The sequence below is a fragment of the Euleptes europaea genome, chromosome 19, assembly GCF_029931775.1.
Source record: "Euleptes europaea isolate rEulEur1 chromosome 19, rEulEur1.hap1, whole genome shotgun sequence".
Taxonomy (NCBI): domain Eukaryota; kingdom Metazoa; phylum Chordata; class Lepidosauria; order Squamata; family Sphaerodactylidae; genus Euleptes; species Euleptes europaea.
This window is the reverse complement of record NC_079330.1, coordinates 1,965,765-1,986,998: the sequence shown is the minus strand read 5'-3', so window position 1 is coordinate 1,986,998 and position 21,234 is coordinate 1,965,765. Positions and strand designations below refer to the sequence as shown.

The window sequence follows — 21,234 nt, the reverse complement described above, 5'->3', positions numbered from 1 at the left end:
GGAGAGATGGCAGCCAGCACTAGGAAGGGTGAGAGCATCTCAAGTCCCAGAATCTGGCAGACCGCAGGCACTCTGGGCTCTTTCTCTCAGGACTCCCTTCCTGGTTTTTTAGACAGCTGATACCGAAAGTTAGGGCGCGATCCACTAAGAAGTCCACCAGTACGGGTTTCAGTAGGGCGTGCAAGGGAGGATGTGCTTTCCTTCCCAAAGAGTTTCCTCCTGTATCCCTTGCAGGAGGTGCCTAGGAACATTCAGAAACATTCCATTGGGCTTTGAGAGCAGATAAGTGAAAGGGCTGTTTGCTCACTCAGCATAGCCACGTAACAAATAGTGGATCTGAAAAAAATTGTTTGAATGTTGCACACTTAACAAAAGTTCTAGAGTAATGCTGCAAAAATCATTCCTATTATCACGTTGGCCCCATTTTTTGAAGAGGGGGGCCCATTAGCAGCCAGTTCTTTCCACCCACACCTGATGGATTGAGCCCAGCCTTTGGGCTTTGCTGCCATTTGCTGAACTCCACTCTCCTGGCAGCCTACACTCAAGGAGTTTGTCTGTTTCTTCTTTGAAAAGAGGAAGGGGGAGAAAAGGGACCAGGTCGTCAGACAGAAGCATTAGGCTACTTTTCTCCTCAGGAAGAAAAATGGGCATTAATTTGGATGCGACTGTTGTAACGAATGTGTAAGGAACTGTAAAATATCAGGAATTATGAGCATATGCAAGAATCATGTGTCGCTTCCTGTTCGGAAATAAAGCAATCAACACTTGCAGTCTAGAGTTTCGGCTTTAAATGTTGAGGGTTTGTGCGAGGCAGAAAGGGGGGAATTAGCAGCCATCTAGATCAGCTTGTGCTTTCCTCCAGGAAGCGAAGGGAGAGAGAGAAAATAGACTCATCTTTGCAGCTATGAGCAAACTCTCCTTAATTCCTTCCGGCCTGCTGCTAGCCTTTCATATCCCTTCCCTCTGTGTTTTGTGGTCAGATGTTCCCCTCTTCCTATTTCCTGCAAATCCTACCCTGCTCAGATCTATTCTTGCCGCACACTTCTGTAAACAGGGGCACGCACCTGAGAATTGCTCCGCACACAGTCACGTATCCGCCTCATCTCGGCCTGCTTAAACTTACACGTGAGCCCGTCAAGTTTTTACAGCATCCAGGCAAAAGTCCGTGGTTGCTCCACGTACTATAAAGCAAATCTTAATTTCCTAAAGCTGCTACGAGCCAGGAGGTAATACGTTTGCTTATTTGCAGAACGGCCTGTGCGTGTGTGTGGAGGTGGGAGTATGCGTGTGTGTATGTTATGTGCCATCCAGTCGTTCCACAACGATCAGTCATTTACAGCCTTGCAAACTGAAGTCCGTGACTTCCTTTGTGAAGTCAATCCATTTTTGTTTTGGATCTTCCTTTCCCACCCCCCCTTGCTGCCTTCCACTGTTCCTAGCATGGTTGTCTTTTCCAGTGAATCTTGTCTTCTCATAATGTGGCCAAAGTGAGATACCCTCCGTTTAGTTGTCGGGGGCCCTGGGTTCAAATCCACCCTCTGAGCCATGGAGGGTGCTGAACGGCCTTGGGCAGGGCTGCATGAATGCCGCAGTTAACCCTCCAAAGTTAAACTTCTGTGGGTTGGGGTACAGACTGCAGAAATTAGTTTCCTGAGAATTCCAGCTTTCATTTTAAAAATTAGCACCTTGGAAGCATGTTGAGCAGTTCTTGGTAAAATGGCAGAAACCAGAGCGGGCGACCAAACAAAGTTTCTGGGGTGGGAGGTGGGGAATCAGCACCATGCCTTTCCACATGACTAGCAACATTTGTCCTGACCTACCTCACAAGACTGCTGTCCCACTGAGCTCCTTGGAGGAAGACAGAGATTCAAAGCAAACGGATGAATCAGGAGCTGGGAGGTGTTTCTCCTTTGGCGCGGATGGCCACAGCTGCTTAAAACCCAGCGATGAGCAGCATTTCTGGCTTCAGCGAGGCATAAAAGAAAGGCCCAGCTTGGCAGCACCTCCAGCTCAAAAGATTTCAGGCCACAGGTGCTGGGAAGGACCTTCCCCTGCCTGAGACGCTGGACAGTTGCTCCCTGTCCGAACTAGAGGCACCAGCGGTCTGAAGGCAGGATCGATCGCATGTTCATTACGTGTGGTCTCCCTCATATGTACCAGGAGGCAGGCGATCGGCACAAGGATGCACCGGAAGGGCCAGAAGCCAGGTGAGAAGCATGCCGGGGCCCCTGTCCCAGCTCTCCCCCCCCCCCCGGCTCACAGTAGAGTCCGACTGGGGCTTGTCGCTGGGCAAAGAGGCTTCCGCATCTCTCCCGGCCCTTCTGCTGCTCAGATCACATTAAGATTCCTCCCCCCTCCCACCTCTTCAGCTGCTCTAAATATTAAAACATCCCGCAGTATCCAGCGTGTGTTTTAGCCCCAAAGGAATCAACTGGAGCGTGCCCCAGAGGACCCCACACGGAAATGCTACCCAAGTTAAGACAGAGATCCTCACCAGAGTGTAGGTGTTTCTTTTTCTGCCCCCCCCCAAAAAAAACATTTACAAACTGTAGAAACTTAGGGGGGGGGGACCAAACAGTGAGGGGAGAGATCCCAGCCAAGAAAATTCTGTAAGTAACAAAAATATGGCAGTGTGTCACCGCTATGAGCCTGCGTGGCAATGGGCAGGAATAGAAGGTCATTTCCAAGCAGGAAGCAGATAAGTTGACCATCCACCAGTGTCTATTCCTCCATTTTCAAATGCAAAAGCCAAATAGCCCTGGGCTCACCTTGCACGCCAGGAGGAAGATGCGGAGAATGTGGCATCCTTTCCCCCGCCCCCTCTAAGACAGAGAGACCCTCGGGCGTAGGTAAGCCCTGTGTGCATTCCTGGCATCTCCTCCTTTAGCAGGCCCATGATGTTCCTGCCCACCATCCCCACAGGTTTATGCTTCACCCACGTCCAGCCCTTCGCGCATCAGAGTCAGCCGTGGCTGAAAGGTGTCACCGGACGCCACTCTCAGTCCATGGGAGTGTTCAGCTGGTTCACATGGAGCTCGGGATCAGTGTGCTCCAAGTCGAAGAGGTTCACCGAGTCGGCCCCCGTGGCCGGCAGGAAGCCCAAGCGCTGGCCGTTGTGCTCGTTGGCCGGGGCGATGGAGTCGGCCGAGTCCATGTCCCCCTGCAAGGTCAGGACGTTCTTGAGGGACACGCCCGGCCGAGGGCCGCTGTTGGAGTTCCTCATGGAGAGGGAGATGGGGCTGGGCCTGCGTTCCCAGGAGCGCCGGCAGCACGGCAGGTATTTGGCCATGGATCTCTTGAAGTCCCGCATGAAGAGCGGGTAGATGATGGGGTTCATGGTGCTGTTGCAGTAGCCCAGCCACGTGAGCATATCAAAAAAGTCTGTGGAGATGCAGTTGCAGACCGCCTGGAAGGAATGAGGGAGCCGGGGTGGAGGGGAGGGAAAACAGGAAATGAGTTAAAGTCAGGTTAGAATCATAGAAATATGTATTCTCTCGCTGATGTTTTTCCCTTCCCTTTTCTTTTTTCCTGTATCCCTATTTAATATTATGAACCAATAAAAATATTTTTTTTTAAAAGAATCATAGGATCATAGAGTTGGAAGGGACCACCAGGGTCATCTAGTCCAACCCCCTGCACAATGCATGAAACTCACAACTACCTTCCCCACCACACCCCCAGTGTCCCCTACTCCATGCCCAGAAGATGCCCAAGATTCCCTCCCTCTCATGGTCGGCCTAAGGACATAGAATCAGCATTGCTGACAGATGGCCATCTAGCTGCTGCTTAAAAACCTCCAGGGAAGGAATGCTCACCATCTCCCAAGAAGCCTGTTCCACTGAGGAACCGCTGTAACAGTTAGAAAATTCTTCCTAATGTCTAGACGGAAACTCTTTTGATATTGCAGATGGTGGGTGGGGGATGAAGGTTCAGAAAGGAGTTTGCCCGAGGCACTCTGTACTGGGCACACAGTGCTACTGCCAAGATTTGAACCCACGGCCTCTGGGACCATGCCTCACTCCTTCTCTTTGCCGTGACTCTGCACCTGCCTTTCCATGCAGCGGGGACTTACCTGTGCCACGTTACAAACAAAGAAGGGGAGCCAAGCCACGAAAAACATGCCCAGCAGGATGCCCAGGGTCAGGCTGGCCTTCAGCGCCCTTTTGCTGTGCTTGTTTGCAAATTTGCGGTTGTCGTTGGTGGCCATCGATTGGCTGTGAGCCCGATGGACCTGCAAAGAGCAAGGCGGGAGAGTTGCATAAGCAAAAAACAGGCCTCCAAGTTCCCAAGATGGATTCCCAAGGCGACACGCTAACTCCTCAGCATACCAAATATACAGGGTAACCTTCATAAGCAAACCTCTGTGTCATGTGAAAACAGAAACACGTGTTAAGTGCTGTTTCAACCGGGCCTGAGGGGATGTCAGATGGAGATGAATAGAGTCGCAGGAGACAGCGAATACAAAAAACATTATGAAAATTAATGAACACTTTGAAATAAGGAGAAAAATAAGGAGAAAATCCCACATTTGCACATCCTTAATGGCTTACATTGGAGGAGAGAATGGGGAAGTTGGCTGGGGGGATGTCTGAGGCTCTCCCTGGGTCTTAGGATACTTTTGTAGGCTTTCAGAATGGCTAGAATTATTTGTCTTCAGCTCACACCTCTGCACTCTGTAGATCAACTTGTGCCTCTGCACGTTTGGGAAAAATGTGCAAAAGCTTATGTGGATGTGTTAATTTTTTTCTGGAGTGTGACCATGTAAAATAGGTGACGTGTCTTCCCAGTTGAAAATGGGCTCCTGCTTCTTCCTCAAGAGAAATCCTTGTTTCATGGCAAACCCAGGTAGGTTGTTACGTGATGTATGAAACAGACCTTCAAAACTGAGGGAGTCATCAGTACCACACGATTGGGTTGGGGGGGGGGGATTTCTACCATCTGCAATGGTATCCATTCCCATAAAATCTAATTAATAGGGTGTGCCTTTCAGCTCAGATGTGCGCTGTGAAATTTTTGTTATTGATTAGAGAGGTTTCTTAATTAGATTTGGGATTTTTTTTACAAAATATTTTATGCCCTGAACAAAACTCTGGACAGATTTTGTGGTATCTTCCACTCACTCTTTCTTTCTTCTAGCCTTAAATTAAATTATAATTTTTGCATCCTGCCATAATTTAATAAACCATGAGTTGAGGGATGGCTACTCTATTGAAATGCATTTTCAAAGGAATTATAACACACACACTCAAAGACTGCCTTGTTTTCTACACTTGTAAATTAGAACGTTATTAATGTGGTTATGGGCAAAGTTAGGAGTTGGACATCTTTGTTCTTTTCATGAGCAGTGTAGCAATGCACCCCCCCCCCTTCTACCACTGGAAACAATTACTTGTATGTTTGGTACACAACACACACACACCCCGCATTTGCTACAAGGAAATGCAAATTCTTCACAAATGTGGATGCTGGAAGCAGGAGAACCATGTAAACTGTGCATGAATTAATTTGATTTACAAAAAGCCTCCGGATTTAAATATGTTAAATAAATAAATCATTCTGCATGCAGAGTTTGGGTCTCTTTGTGGCAGAATTTCAACAGAAGCCTAATTTACCAAGTAGTTTTGTAAGCATTAACAGGCAGATTCATCAACTAGAATCAGTGGTTCCCAAAGTGGGCAGAACCACACCCTGGGGGTGGGTGGGATTACCTAGGGGGGCCCAAGAAGAGGAAGAGGAAGAGTTGGTTTTTATATGCTGACTTTCTCTACCACTTAAGGAAGACTCAAACTGGCTTACAATCACCTTCCCTTCCCTCTAACAGACACCCTGTGAGGTAGGTTGGGCTGAGAGAGCTCTAAGAGAGCTGTGACTTGCCCAAGGTCACCCAGCTGGCTTCATGTGGAGGAGCGGGGAAACAAATCCAGTTCACCAGATTGGCGTCCGCCACTCATGTGGAGGAGTGGGGAATCAAACCCGGTTCTCCTGATCAGAGTCCACCACTCCAAACCACTGCTCTTAACCTCTGCACCACGCTGGCTCTCTAAGAGACAAGGGGGCAGCAGGTGGGCACTAGAGGTGGGCCCCTTTGTGTTATTGGATAGGGTAGGGGGCACTAGGATTGAGTTTGTGGAACCAAGGGGGCGGTGGCCCAAAACGTTTGGGAACCACTGAACAAGCTCTTTAGGTGATTAATGGTTTTCAATGGCGAGAACTTGTTTTCATCAGCAGAGATGAGAGTGAAGGGCATACCCCCCCCCCAATTTAATTTTTCAGACTGTTCTACTGCATGCCTTTACTTTTAAAGAGGGCCTTTTCTTCTAACCATTAACAAAAATGTACAACTTCAATCATCCAAAACTCTTATACGCCCTTCAGGCACCAGCATCTTAAACAGGCACCTGTGGTGAGGTTTGAGCAATGCACACATGTGTTTAAATTTAATTAGCAGCAAGAGAGATAACTGAAGAATTCTGAGTCGATTCATGGGTTGACCGCCCAAGGATGGAGCTTCTGACAAGCGTCCATATTGATTTTGTGTTTGGTGCTGTCCGCGGTGCTGAAATTGCTCCTGCATTATTGCATTGAAGAGAAATTGATAGGTAAAAACAAAACACACTCTTGAGGAATCTTAAAGACTAACAAGATTTTATCCCAACAAAAGCTCTCATGGGCTCAAGTCCACATCTTCAGATGCGCAGAGTCAATCCTCACTAGGCAGACTATATCAGCGGGATCAACCCCCATATGCAAGATGCCCCCTCTACCCCGATGCCCTGCCACAATGGCTTTGCTCACCGGAGGAGGGTCTTCTGCAGGGGCCAACCTGAAAATGGGCAAATCCAACAAATGCCCATACGTGCGCCTTCTCCGTTGTGGCCCCCACCTTACTGAATGGCCTTCCTGAGGAATTCAGGAAAGCTTCCCCTTTCCAGGCTTTTTAAAGTTTCATAAATCCCTACAGCAAACTATGCAAAACTGAATTATTCAGCGGGCTTTTCCACACAGGCAATAGAACTGCACTATACTAAATTATTCACAAAGTTACTTGGACAATTTATTAGGGGCTGTGGTCTTCACTACTGCATATAGCTTGCTGAAACTGGGATCTTACAATGGAATTTTGTATCATTTAATGTGTCATATTAATTCTAATGCTTTGCTTCAGTTCTGTTTTCAGACTTCTGGTCTAAAAGGGCTGAGGTCTCTTCTCCCCTCTGCTCTGTTTGCCCTATCCTGGAAAGGAGAGGATGAGTGACATTCAGTTTTGCTCCTGGAACAACAACAACCTAAGAGTTGGTTTTTACATGCCTACTTTCTCTACCACTCAAGGAAGAATCAAACCGGCTAACAATCTCCTTCCCTTCCCCTCCCCACAACAGATACCCTGTGTGGTAGGTGGGGCCGACAGAGTGTGACTAGCCAAATCACCCAGCTGGCTTCGTGTGGAGGAGTGGGGAAACCAACCCGGTTCACCAGATTAGCGTCCGCCGCTCATGTGGAGGAGTGGAGAATCAAACCCAGTTCTCCAGATTAGAGTCCACCGCACCAAACCACCGCTCTTAACCACTATACCCCGCTGGCCAGTGCAGCAGAGGTTTTTTATCAGCTGGAAAAGTACGACTGGCCAACTGCATGCTGGATTTGGCCCAAAAACCTACATGGGCTTAACATGGCAATTCACATATTTGCTCCAAAATTTGAGCTTCTCGTCAGAACTTGCCAGTTCTTGAGAACTTTCCAAAAGTGAGTTTTAAATGCTTGTGTGTATCAACTTAAAAGCTTCCTGTGGCATTTGAGAGTTCTGTTTGTCATGAAGGGGTGGTGGTGGTAATTATGCAGCATTGGAATGGGAACAGCTGGGTATACAGGGGGTGTGCAGAGGTCAGGACAAAAAAGAACTCGACCAATTATGTGGTTTGCCTAAATTGTGGTATTTTTTTAAATGACAGCTGGCAGCAAGAGCTGTGTTTATCATGCCTGTATCAATCCCCCACCCGATTAATTCAAAATGTTTCCGCTTTGTACCCTACCAATAAATTAACAGATAGAACTCCAGCTTCTCTGCTTGTCCTCCCGACAAGACTATCTGAAGCATTGATCTGCAACTGGGCGCTTGATTGCAGGCTGGGCTGCAAAATCCCAATTTCAGGCAAAGGGTGTGCAGTGAGGGGGCTTCATCAAAAGCATTTAAAGGCAATTAAACTTGTTTTTCTCTTGCAGGACATGAGGTTCCTGGATGCAGTTGCTGAACCTGTCAATCTCTGGGGCAAATTACCTCCTCTTGGGGGGGGGGGGCATTTGAACAATTCTAAAATGCTCATTTGTATAAAAATGCGCTGAGTTGGTAATTATGGGAATGGAGAAGTGGAGAGGGGGGAAGAGGATAGAGAGAGAGAGAGAGAGATCTGCCACATTTGGTATGGTGGACTGGCCACTAAATTGGAACACTATGTACAACCCAAGGGAACGATGGTTTTTAAGAACTAGTCCCTAGCCCTCCTCAAGCTCTCCTTCCCTGGAGGTTTTTAAGCAGAGGCTAGATGGCCATCTGTCAGCAATGCTGACTCTATGACCTTAGGCAGATCATGAGAGGGAGGGAACCTTGGCCATCTTCTGGGCGCGGAGTAGGGGTCACTGGGGGTATGAGGGGGAGGTAGTTTGGAATTTTCTGCATTGTGCAGGGGGTTGGACTAGATGACCCTGGTGGTCCCTTCCAACTCTGTGATTCTATTATTCTAAGTGATTTGATACTAAAAAGCTTGAAGGGCCAAATAAATTCATAAACGGATGTTATAAGATGCAGGGCCAAGTGAAGGTATTTTGTTGTCCCAAGCAAGGTTGCAGAGGCTTGGCTTGGACCTGGGGGTCCAGGAGGTAAGGCCAGCATCTCCCATGCCACTAAAAGTTGGGAATGAGCGGAGCCCCAGTGGTGAACCAGCCCCACTCCTCTTGCTCTCCACAAAGCCCTTGCTTGCTTAGCTTGGATGCATAAGAGACCCTCAGTTAAGATGTGAAGAAGGGAGGGAGATAATCTCCATCTTGTAGATGAAGGAATCTAAGGCCAAGAGAATAGCGGTCTGACTAAGGCCACCAACTGAGTTACAGGTAGAGGAGAGATGCACATCAAGGACATCTGGATGCCCAGATCAGTCTTTTAGCTGCTAAGTAGGGTTGCCAGGTCCTTCTTCACCATGAGCGGGAGGTTTTTGGGACGGAGTCTGAGGAGGGCGGGGTTTGGGGAGGGAAGGGACTTCAATGCCATAGAATCCAATTGCCAAAGCAGCCATTTTCTCCAGGGGAACTGATCTTTATCGGCTGGTGAACAATTGTAATAGCAGGAGATCTCCAGGTAGTACCTGGAGGTTGGCAACCCTACTGCTAAGTGATGCTACTTCCCATGACTTGGGCAGCTTCATGGGTGAGGACTCTCATTTTTGTAGGGCAACTCTTTGTTTGTGTTAACGTGATTGAAAAAGTCTGGTAGCAGTTAAAAGACCAACAAAACGTCCCAGCTTTCATAAGTCAAAGCTCAAAGCTCATGTACTAAGAGGCTAACCTTGCAGTGAATGTGGTTGTGGCTTTAGTTTCATTTTAATTTTGGTATGTGGGCTTTGGGCTTGCAACTGGAACCCCCAGGAGTGGCTTTTCCCCACCTCAAAATTATTCTTATGAAAGGAGACAAGCCTGACATTGATAATCCACTTTGGAGGCCCAGCTCTGCCTGCCCCCAGTTTCTGAAGCAAGGCAGGGAGCTGGAGCCATTTCAGTGGTTTGTCTCCTGTTAAGAGATGCTTTCCTCATGCAGATCTGCATTTTTTAGCTTATTGTCAAGGGATGATAGTTTCCCACATGCATTTCTTGCCTTTTCTTCCCCACAATTTGCATTAACTGGGTTTAATTGTACCGTGCTTCAGTTATTGTTAAGCTGCTCGCTTTTAAAACATTATTTTAATAACGTATTCTCTTCTTCCAGATTTTTTTTTGCCACTGAGATTACGTTTAGCATTTTAATTTAACATCTTTAGAATTCTGATGGTTTTAAATCCATGTACTATTTCTTTTGTTGGTGTGTTTATTTGAATTTTATGGGGTGGGGGCCGGCTGACTGTTTGTAGTCTGGGGGATTTTAATGTTAAGGGGTCAGCAAAATGAACAACAACAATAATCATAAATGATACCTGTTTTATTTATTTTCAGTGTTTCTATTATGCCCTAGTACTGATGCAATTGAGAAAAAGAGCCCTGGCAGAAGGCTTTCAGCTGAGAAGAAAAGGCAGGCCCAGAGAAAGGGAAACAGGAGTGGGGAAAAATGATGAGCCATTGGATGAAAATTGAGAAAGCCTGAGGAAAAAAGAGAGGACTTAAGAAACCATTTGAAGATAAGCACAGAAACTGCAGAATGGAAATTTGAAGGCAGAGAATTTTAAACAGAAAGACTGACAGCAGAGAACGGAGGAATATGAGAGAGAGAGAGAGAGAGAGAGAGAGAGAGAGAGAGAATATATCACAAAGCAGTCTGCTCCACTCCCAAATCTCCAGGAATTTCCCACTGCAGAATTGTTAACCCCATGCCTCAAGCCAGCCATGGCACACCTATAAAAAGCAGGATGAAACTATTCCATTGTACACAAACCTTCTGAAAACCACCCACAGTTAGGGTTGCCAAACTCCAGGTACTAGCTGGAGATCTCCTGCTATTACAACTGTTCACCAGCCGATAGAGATCAGTTCCCCTGGAGAAAATGGCCTCACTGGCAATTGGACTCTATGGCATTGAAGTCCCTCCCCTCCCCAAACCTCACCCTCCTCGGGCTCTGCCCCAAAAACCTCCCGCCGGTGGCGAAGAGGGACCTGGCAACCCTACCCACAGTCACACCCTCTTACACTGTGATGCTAAACTGAGTAAACCCTTCCAAATTCACTGGCTTCAATGGATTTAAAAGGGCATAACTCTGTCTAGGATTGCCCAGCCAATCTCCTGAATAAGACCACAAGTGGACTGAGGGCAAACAGACTGTCCTATGGAATGGCGCTGTGAGTCAACTGAGAGAGTCTAACTGCCATATAAGAGGAAATGACGCTTCAGATAACTGGATCCAAGCTTGTGAAAGGGCTTTAGGAGAGTCAAGAGAAAGGAAAAATCAATCCTTAGAAATATTACAAATTCAGCAAGACAGGGGGCCGTGGGAAGATCCTTCCACTTCAACAGAAGAAGAGTTGGTTTTTATACCCTAATTTTCTCTACCTTAAAGAGTCTCAAAGTGGCTTACAATCACAATCCCTTCCTCTCCCCACAACAGGCACCTTGCAAGGTTGGCGGAGCTGAGAGAGTTGGGAGAGAACTGTGACTGGCCCAAGGTCACCCAGCAGGCTGCATGTGGAGGAGTGGGGAAACCAACCCAGATCTCCAGATTAGAGTCTGCCACTCATGTAGAAGAGTGGGGAATCAAACCTGGTTCTCCAGATTAGAGTCCGTCGCTCTTAACCACTATGCTACACCATGCTGGTTTCTCCTCCCCTTTCTACTTCCCTCTTTAAAAAAAAGAATAGGATTTCTTGTAGATTTTTAGGGCTGTAAAATTCACTGCCTTCCTCTGTGAAAAACGTGTTTCTCAAAACTTAAAGAGTTAAAAACTTTACAGTATACATAATATTCCCATGTCATTTGGTACAGAGAAAGCTGGATAAGGCCTTTTAGAAAATCAGACGTTATTAGCTTTTCTAGTCCTTGGGAAAAGATGTGAAGCAGATTACATTCCTGGACTTAAGAACATAAAAAAAGTCCTGCTGGATCAGACCCAGGCCCATCAAGTCCAGCAGTCTGTTCACACAGTGGCCAACCAGGGGACTCTAGGAAGCCCACAAACAAGACAATTGCATCAGCATTATCCTGCCTGTGCTACATAGCACCTAATATATAATAGGCATGCTCCTCTGATCCTGGAGAGGATAGGTATGCATCATGACTAGTATCCATTTTGACTAGTAGCCGTGGATAGCCCTATCTATCCTCCATGAACATGTCCACTCCCCTCTTAAAGCCTTCCAAGTTGGCAGCCATCACCACATCCTAGGGCAGGGAGTTCCACAATTTAATTATGTGTTGTGTGAAGAAATACTTCCTTTTATCAGTTTTGAATCTCTCACCCTCCAGCTTCAGCAGATGACCCTGCATTCTAGTATTATGGGAGAGGAAGAAAAGCTTCTCCCTGTCCACTCTCTCCATATCATGCATAATTGTATAGACCTCTATCATGTCTCCCCTTAACCGCCTTCTTTCCAAGCTAAACGTCCCTAAGCGTTTTAACCACTCCTCATAGGACAGTTGCTCTAGTCCCCTGATCATTTTGGTTGCTCTTTTCTGCACCTTCTCAAGCTCTGCAATATCCTTTTTTAGGTGTGGTGACCAGAACTGTACACAGTATTCCAAGTGTGGACCATAGAGACTTAAGACTACCTTTTCGTGAACAGCCCCCATATTCTTATTAAAAGATTTTTTTAAATTACCCATCTTGAAACCCTTTAGCTCTGTGTCAACCCTTGTCTTTTTAGTTTTATTATTTTGTAATATCATCTATAATGTATTATTTAAACAGTGCTTTATCTTGGTACAGAGACAGTTGAAAGTGTTACGAAACTGCATAGGTGTTGCTGATCTCTGATGCCTACTTAAGTTGTAATAATTTATTTGGGAGGAGGGAGATGAAAACATCAAGATTGTGACAAGAGAGCAAATGCCAGGAGAGGCAGAGAGAGCCAGAAGAAAAGCAGCCCAGAGATTTTGGCTTCAGAGAAAGAATTAACGACTTCCGAGGGCAAGAAAAAAAGAAAAGGGGAAAAAAAGACCAGGGAGGGGGAGAGAAAGGAAAATGTTGGTCTTCGTAAGAAAAAGCCCAGTTTACAATGTGTCATTGGGGGAGGGTGTGTGTCTCATGATCATAGTTATGTGGCAGCATGGTGCAGTGGTTAAGAGCAGTGGTTTGGAGCGGTGGACTCTGATCTGGAGAACTGGGTTTGATTCCCCACTTCTCCACATGAGTGGCTGGAGGCTAATCTGGTGAACTGGATTCATTTCTCCACTCCTACACACGGAGCCAACTGGGCGACCTTGGGCTAGTCTCAGTTCTCTTAGAGCTCTCTCAGCCCCACCTACCTCCCAGGGTGTCTGTTGGGTTGAGGGGAAGGGAAGGTGATTGTAAGCCGGTTTGATTCTGCCTTAACTGGTAGAGAAAGCCGGCATATAAAAACCATACCTGTTCTTCCTCTTCATATCTGTTTGTTAGTACAGCTTCTCACACTGCAATTTTGTGGGCTGCCACATCTTAAGCCTTCACCAAGAATTTTGTAAAATCACTCATTCATTTATACCACAACCTCCACCCCACCAAATATAGCCCTGGGGAATTTCCAAACGAAAGCAATTATACAATAAAAGTTTTACAAAGACATACATCACAAACGTCACACCAAACAGCCCAATCCGCCATAACAACGTCACATGTACAACAACCTAAAAATATCCCGCTGCATAAAACGTCAGTATAAAAGGAGATGTGGATGTTTAACCAGACAGAACGGCCGGAAGTCACAGAAAAGGCATCATGAAAAGGAAGGGAAGAAATTGCCGTTTTAAAATGTCTGGGAGAACAAGAAGAGTTGGTGCCTGGCAATGCAAGGGGAACAAGTTTGGTACTAGGGGAGGGTTGGTTGGAAGGGGGAATCCCACCAAGGAGGTGCCAGAGCAAAGCAGGCATATTCGTAAGGGCCAGAAGTGTGGCTCTTTACAAATTAAGGCTTGGACCCAATGAGAAGACTGAGAGGGGATGTGTTAATCATCTTCAAGTACTTGAACGGCTGTCATATGGAGGAGGGTGCCGAGTTGTTTTCTGTTGCCCCAAAAGGTCGGACCAGAACTAATGGGATGGAATTAAATCAAAAGAGTTTCCGTCTAGACATTAGGAAAAAATTTCTAACAGTCAGAGCGGTTCCTCAGTGGAACAACAGGCTTCCTCGGGAGGTGGTAAGCGCTCCTTCCCTGGAGGTTTTTAAGAAGAGGCTAGATGGCCATCTGTCAGCAATGCTGATTCTATTACCTTAGGCAGATGATGAGAGGGAGGGCATCTTGGGTGTGTGGGGGGGAGGTAGTTGTGAATTTCCTGCACTGTGCAGGGGGTTGGACTAGATGGCTCTGGTGGTCCCTTCCAACTCTATGATCCTATGATTAGAAAGGAATGAAGAAGGGTAGTCCCACCATCAACCACTGCTCCGGCTTTGGAGATCTCACCAGGGGTTGCCTTCACACTGCCAAGTCTATCTTTGCATTCATAAGGGCTAGGAAGTTGGCTCTCTGAAATGAAGCCTCAGCCACCCTGAGCAGTGAAAATCTGTGCATCGGCCACTCTTCTGGCTTTCAGCATTTCAGCAGATATTGCCTACGTGCTTCCAAGCAGGTCTTTGTAATAATCATAAGGGTTACAACAACTGGGGTTCTGAGCAAGCCAGAGTCCGGCCCTCAGTTTCAAATTCAGCACTCCTCCTGCAGGACTGCAGCGTGGGCCCCCGTTGGATGCAGACCCAAAACACACAGGCCAACTTTCTCTCTAATAAGCTTCTTGGTGACTAAATGATTTTTGCAAATTGGATTTTGCTTGCCTGGAACGTTAGTCAACTGTCAGGGGATGATAAGAGAAAGCCAGGCAGCTTGGAGGTTGCTTTGGAACAAGAGATGGATCTGATTCACCCCCCCCACCCAAATCTCTACAACACTGTTTTTAAAACCCCACATTTTTCATCTTGTCATCTGCCGATCCAGAATGCCCGGCAGATCTGCCCGTTTCCTCACCAGCTGGAGCGGTTATTGCCCTGGGCTTGGAGGTTAATTAGATTTTCCAGACCGAGGCAAATGCAAGCAGAGCAAAATTGTGCAGGATTGAAGTTGGCCAAGCTGGTCTAATTCACACACCGTTTTATTAACCTCCTGATGGAGGCTGATTTCCAAAGACAGGCCCAGATTCCTCTTACAGCCATCAACCAGGCATTTCTGCCTTTCCGCAATGCATGTATCTCCAAAATCTCCACAATTCCAGATCGCCCCTTTCTTCAACCAGAGCACTGAAACAATGCAACGATGCACTTCAATGCCCTTCAGGGCTGTCCAGCTACTGCTAAGGCTTGATTTCAAGGATTCTTTGCTCTCATGGTATCTCAATTCAAAACAGGCTGAGCGGCGATGTACCTGCCCGAGGAGTCCCCTGCGGGAATAAACGTGTCTTTTTCTAGCTGAGGGAAGGAAAGTGGGGGACACCCTTCAGGATCAGTTACACCATGACTTGCTCCTGAGGCCTGTTTCGGTCTGCTCCAGGGTGGCCTCTGGAGGTAAGGTCGGATGCTAACACCCAGATGGGGCCTGGAGATCTCCCATTATTATAACTGGTCTCCAGACGACAGAGATCAGTTCCCCTGGAGAAAATGGCTGCACTGGAGAGTGGACTGCATGGCATTATACCCTGCTGAGATCCCTCCCCTCCCCAAACCCCACCCTCCCCAAGCTCCACCTCCAAATCTCCAGGAATTTCACAACCCAGAGTTGGCAACCAGCTCATTCACAAGATTCATACAGAGCTGCAGGCCATTTTTGCAAAAGAAACCCCTCTTCTAAGTTTTGGAATCCTTGTTCTGTCCCCGCCACCCCACACCCTCTCTCTGCCATGTCGAGCAGCTGCTCTGCCCACTCACACCTGGTGCGTGGCATGGGTGTGTGTGAGTCTGGAGCCCATTCTTTCCTCCCTGACGAACAGCTCCTCCATTTTCTGGAACAATAGGCCTGACAGCTCCTCCTCCCCCACACTTATTTTGGTGACTGCCGTTACTTTCTCCAAAAGTGAAGAAAGAAAGAAAGAAAGAAATTCAGACAGACAGAAATTCAGACAGACAGACAGACAGACAGACAGAAAGAAAGAAAGAAAGAAAGAAAGAAAGAAAGAAAGAAATTCAGACAGACAGAAATTCAGACAGACAGACAGACAGACAGAAAGAAAGAAAGAAAGAAAGAAAGAAAGAAAGAAAGAAATTCAGACAGACAGAAATTCAGACAGACAGACAGACAGACAGACAGAAAGAAAGAAAGAAAGAAAGAAAGAAAGAAATTCAGACAGACAGAAATTCAGACAGACAGACAGAAAGAAAGAAAGAAAGAAAGAAAGAAAGAAAGAAAGAAAGAAAGAAAGAAAGAAAGAAATTCAGACAGACAGAAATTCAGACAGAAGAAAGAAAGAAAGAAAGAAAGAAAGAAAGAAAGAAAGAAAGAAAGAAAGAAATTCAGACAGACAAAAAGAAGAAAGAAAGAAAGAAAGAAAGAAAGAAAGAAAGAAAGAAAGAAAGAAAGAAAGAAAGAAATTCAGACAGACAGAAATTCAGACAGACAGAAGAAAGAAAGAAAGAAAGAAAGAAAGAAAGAAAGAAAGAAAGAAAGAAAGAAAGAAAGAAAGAAAGAAAGAAAGAAATTCAGACAGACAGAAAGAAGAAAGAAAGAAAGAAAGAAAGAAAGAAATAAATTCAGACAGACAGAAATTCAGACAGACAGAAGAAAGAAAGAAAGAAAGAAAGAAAGAAAGAAAGAAAGAAAGAAAGAAAGAAAGAAATTCAGACAGACAGAAATTCAGACAGAAGAAAGAAAGAAAGAAAGAAAGAAAGAAAGAAAGAAAGAAAGAAAGAAAGAAAGAAAGAAAGAAAGAAAGAAAGAAAGAAAGGTCTTTCGCCAGACAAAAAAAGTCGTGTTCAATCCCATGTTTGAAGAGCAGCAGCCCACCAGCCTCTTTACCCTCCAAGTCAGAGAAAGTCTTCTAGCTGCTTCTTGCCTTCAGGGCCCCTTTGCTGGCCAGGCTGGCCCCTGAGGCAGAGGACGTGGCACCCCCAGCCCTCAGTGGTATGGCAGGTGACCGGCATCCTCTCCCGGGCTGACTAGGGTTGCCAGGTTTCTCTTTGCCACCGGCGGGAGGTTTTTGGGATGGAGCCTGAGGAGGGTGGGGCTTGGGGAAGGGAGGGACTTCAATGCCATAGAGTCCAAATGCCAAAGCAGCCATTTTCTCCAGGTGAAGTGATCTTAGGGTTGCCAGCCGTGGGTTGGGAAATACCTGGAGATTTTTGGGGCAGAGCCTGAGGGGGAACCAATCAATTAATGGCCTCCAAAACCTCCTCTTGTTAAAACTCGAGTCTTGCAAACTGTGTACTGTGGCTTGCTTGCTTGAGTCAATCCATCCCATATATATATTAGTGCAGCTATTGGCATGAGAAAGTCATCTCTCTCTTGCTCTCTCAGACAAAATTTCTAGTTGTCAAAATTGGCAGAGAGGTGCGGAAATCAGCAACCGAAATAATCAAGGGATCAGAACACTTCCTTCTCGTTCACAGCGCTTGAAGAATAAGGTACTAGAAGAACATTTTGCATATGAAGTTCTGATCACTCCATCTCAAAAAGCAGTAGAACTGTAAAGGGTATGGAAAAGTGCTACCAAAATGATTGAGGGGGTTGGGACCAGAGTTGCCAGGCCTCCATGTGAGGCCTAAACATCGCCCAGAATTACAGCTGATCTCCAGAGGAAAGAGTTCGTTTCTGCAGGAAAAGGCTGCTTTGGATCGTGGACTGTATGGAATTATACCCCGCTGAGGTCTCCCACCCCTTCTCAGATCTTGCCCTCCCCAGGCTCCATCACCAAATCTCCAGGGATTTCCCAACCTAGAGTTGGCAACCCTAGCGGGAACCCCTTCTCTAGCAGGAAAGGTTAAAAAGTCAAGGCGGCAGGGCAAGGAGGGGGCATGGCAGGTTATGGAAATTATGTGCGGCGTCCCATGATACTGGATTGCAGGCTCACCTAAGGAGATTGATGGGCAGGAGATCAAGGACAGACCAAAGGAACTCTCCCTTCATATGATGTACAGTTAACCTGTGGAACTCACTCTCACAGGACCTGGCAACAGCCACCATCTTCAATGGCTTCAACGGAGGATTTGGTGGAGGAGGAGAGGTCCAGCCATGGATCTCGGCCATGAGGGCAACTCTCCCTCCTCACCACGAAGCCACGCGAGGGGCTGTCATCTCCCCTGCCCTCCTCAGAGTCCTTCTGTGGGGCATCTGGTCAGCCACTTGGGGGAGAGAGAGCTGGACGGGTTGGAGTCTTTGCGGTCTGACCCAGCAGGGGGATTCTCCTGTTCTTAAACCAGGCAGCAGCTCAGACTATTTATCTGGAGAAAGCTTGGGGGAATGGGCAGGACCAGCTTCCCGCAAAGCATTCCCCCTCGAGCCACAACACGGCCCCAAACTTTCTCCGAGATGGCTTTGTTCGCTTTGTAATGAGAGTCTCTATTCCCACAAAAATAATCCACGAGGGGTGCGGGGGGGGGGGGGCAGCAGATGAAAGAAACCGCTCTTATCAGAAGCAAACAGGGCACCCAGCTGGGAGTACAAACCCAGCCAGGCTCACAACGGGCAGTTTGGCAAGTTTCTCCCACACACACACCCGCAGCCCCTTCCAGCCCCAGCTGAATTTTCTTTTCTTTTTGTTTATTTTTCCCCTTTTCATTTTGACCTTCAGGCTCCCTGGTTTAAGGTTCCTTCACACAGCATCAAATCCACACACAAAAAGGCACTGGAGTGTCAAAAATATTAATGCCACACACACGCACACACGAACATGTGTGTGTCGTGTTGCGCACAACAATCGCACCGCTAGCAGGTGGCTTGAACCACAGCTGCTATTTTTAGAGACTCCACCTGCATCTCTGCCTCCTTATCTGTCTTCTCCCCTCCAACGGCGTTCTCAAACCTCTGACAATTGAGACGTATATATTTCCTGCATTCAAATTTTCATGCCCAAAAAAAGGTTTACCCTTAAAGTCAAGCATTACTTGTGCCCAAAGGAGCTAACCACCTGTGTCTCTTTGTGAGTCACTGATCTGGAAAGGCTTCTTGATTGGAAGAATGAAAATTATTAGAGCCAAAGAGCCCTGCTGGGTCAGACCAAAGTTGTATCTAGGCCAGCATGGTGTTTCCCACAGTGGAAAACCAGGAGCGCCTACAAGCAGGGTCACAGAAGTCAACTCCTTCCCTGGCATTCAGAGATACTCTGCCTCCGAATGCAGAGGCTCCATTTAGCCCTCGTGGTCAATAGCCATTCATTTGTCTATGAATTTGTCTGATCCCTCTAAGATAGTGGCGATCACTGCGTCATGCAGCAATGTGTCTCATACAAATTAAACAACATCACATGCAGAGACGCCACAGGCAGCCTCCTCCGGGGGCAGCTAATTCTGCAGCATCTCTGCATTGTGAATGATTGAATGATCCTCTAACTCCTGAAGCAAAGACACTGCTGAATTACACACAGCACATGCCAGCTGACAGAAGGATTGACTCATGCAGAGAAACAATGAGCAAACGTCCAGTTAGAGAGGGTTATTCTGCTAGATCTCTGCATCAGGAGCAATTGAGCCAATCACGCATGATTCAGATCCACAGAAGAATTACCTGCCCAAGACAATTTGGACAGAGTCAAAGTAAGATCAGTAAATCATGCAGAGATACAATAAGCAAACTCCTCCATGGGTGGGTATTCTGGGCTCATGGAAATCTTTAATTATTTGCTACTCTGGCACAGCACCCACGCCAAAGAGACATTCTGCTGCTTCACTAGGAGACAGAGCATTCGGGAACATGTCACACGACAACACTGAACAAGCACCTGTGAGCATGTGCAGAGTGCATTTTCTTCTGTGCAGGAAAAAGCAGAGGCTAGATGGCCATCTGTCAGCAATGCTGATTCTGTGACCTTAGGCAGATGATGAAAGGGAGGACACCTTGGCCATCTTCTGGGCATGGAGTAGGGGTCACTGGGGTGTGTGGGGGGGAGGTAGTTGTGAATTTCCTGCATTGTTCAGGGTTTGGACTAGATGACCCTGGTGGTCCCTTCCAACTCTATGATTCTATGAAAACAGAGCTGGCAAGCCCCACGCCTGGACGGGTTGGAGTGGGGCAGGGATACATGAATACATGAATATATAAATGAATACGTGAAGCTGCCTTATACTGAATCAGACCCTTGGTCCTTCAAAGTCAGTATTGTCTACTCTGACCGGCAGCGGCTCTCCAGGGTCTCAGGCAGAGGTCTTTCACATCACCTACTTGCCTGGTCCCTTGATCTGGAGATGCCGGGGATTGAACCTGGGACCTTCTGCATGCCAAACAGAGGCTTTACCACTGAGCCACAGCCCCTCCCCAATGATGGTCAGGCCTGTGCCTCAGTACCTACAACAAGCACACATTCACACCCCAGTCTCCTGCCGCCGAAGAATACGGCTGATTTTGTATGGTTTTACCTGCTGGGTCGGCTCATCAGGTTCGATGGCCACGTTATTGGTCAGGGAGGCCACCTGCAGGGCCTGCTTCCTGGCGGCCAGGAGGATGCGGCAATAGGTGAACAAAATGGCGACGGACGGCAGGAAGAAGGTCAGGCCGGAGGCGATGAGGGCGTAGGGCAGGCTGACCAGGAGTCGGCACTGCTCCTCTTCCGGGTGGGCGGTGGCGTTGAGCGGCTGGGCATCAAACTCCACCTTGTGCCAGCCCATCTTGATGGGCAGGAAGGACACGAGGGCGGCCAAAGTCCAGGTGGCCAGGATGAGCAGGACGGCCCGGCAGGAGGTCATGCGGAGCTTGTACTTGAGCGGAGAGATGATGAGCAGGTAGCGGTCCAGGCTGATGACGCACAGGTTGAGGATGGAGGCGCTGGTGCACATCACGTCGAAGGAGAACCAGACGGAGCAGAAGACGGTGTCCAGCAGCCAGCGGCCATAGAGCTGGTTCAGCATGGCCGGGGGCATGACCACCGAGCCCACCATCAGGTCGGACATGAAGAGGGAGACCAGGAAGTAGTTGGAGGTGTTCCTCAGTGACCGCTGGGTGAAAATCAGGAGGATGAGCGAGGAGTTGCCCAGCATGGTCAAGAGGATGATGAAGCAGAGGAAGGCAGCCACCCAAGCGCTGCCGCTCGGCAGGGAGCGATCGCCGATTGCACTGGCGTTGGAGCTACCAAAGACTCCTTCCATTGAGGAGACGGGGTCGGGAGGAGAGCCGAGGTTGTCCGAGGGCCAGCTGGCTCGGGAAAGAGGGTCGGGGCTCGGAGGACCAAACACCGGAGCTAGGTGATCATTGCCGCCGGCTAGGAACCAAAGGGCAGGGATGTA

General features: G+C 47.6%; 1 protein-coding gene across 1 annotated transcript; it reads right to left on the bottom strand.

The window, feature by feature from the left end:
• Positions 1 to 2,998: 2,998 nt before the first annotated feature.
• On the bottom strand, positions 2,999 to 21,096 carry HTR6 (5-hydroxytryptamine receptor 6). The gene is made up of 3 exons (XM_056865405.1): positions 20,371 to 21,096; positions 4,073 to 4,231; positions 2,999 to 3,406 (listed from the first exon to the last, which is right to left on the bottom strand). The coding sequence occupies exons 1-3, from the start codon at positions 21,094 to 21,096 to the stop codon at positions 2,999 to 3,001; spliced, it is 1,293 nt and encodes a 430-aa protein (XP_056721383.1).
• Positions 21,097 to 21,234: the final 138 nt, after the last annotated feature.

Coding starts and splice junctions, on each gene's coding strand:
- HTR6 (XM_056865405.1), bottom strand. CDS start 21,096: ATGGAAGGAGTCTTTGGTAGCTCCAACGCCAGTGCAATCGGCGATCGC. Junction 4,232..20,370: donor CTGATGAGCCGACCCAGCAG/GTAAAACCATAC, acceptor TGCTCTTTGCAG/GTCCATCGGGCTCACAGCCA. Junction 3,407..4,072: donor TTGTTTGTAACGTGGCACAG/GTAAGTCCCCGC, acceptor CATTCCTTCCAG/GCGGTCTGCAACTGCATCTC.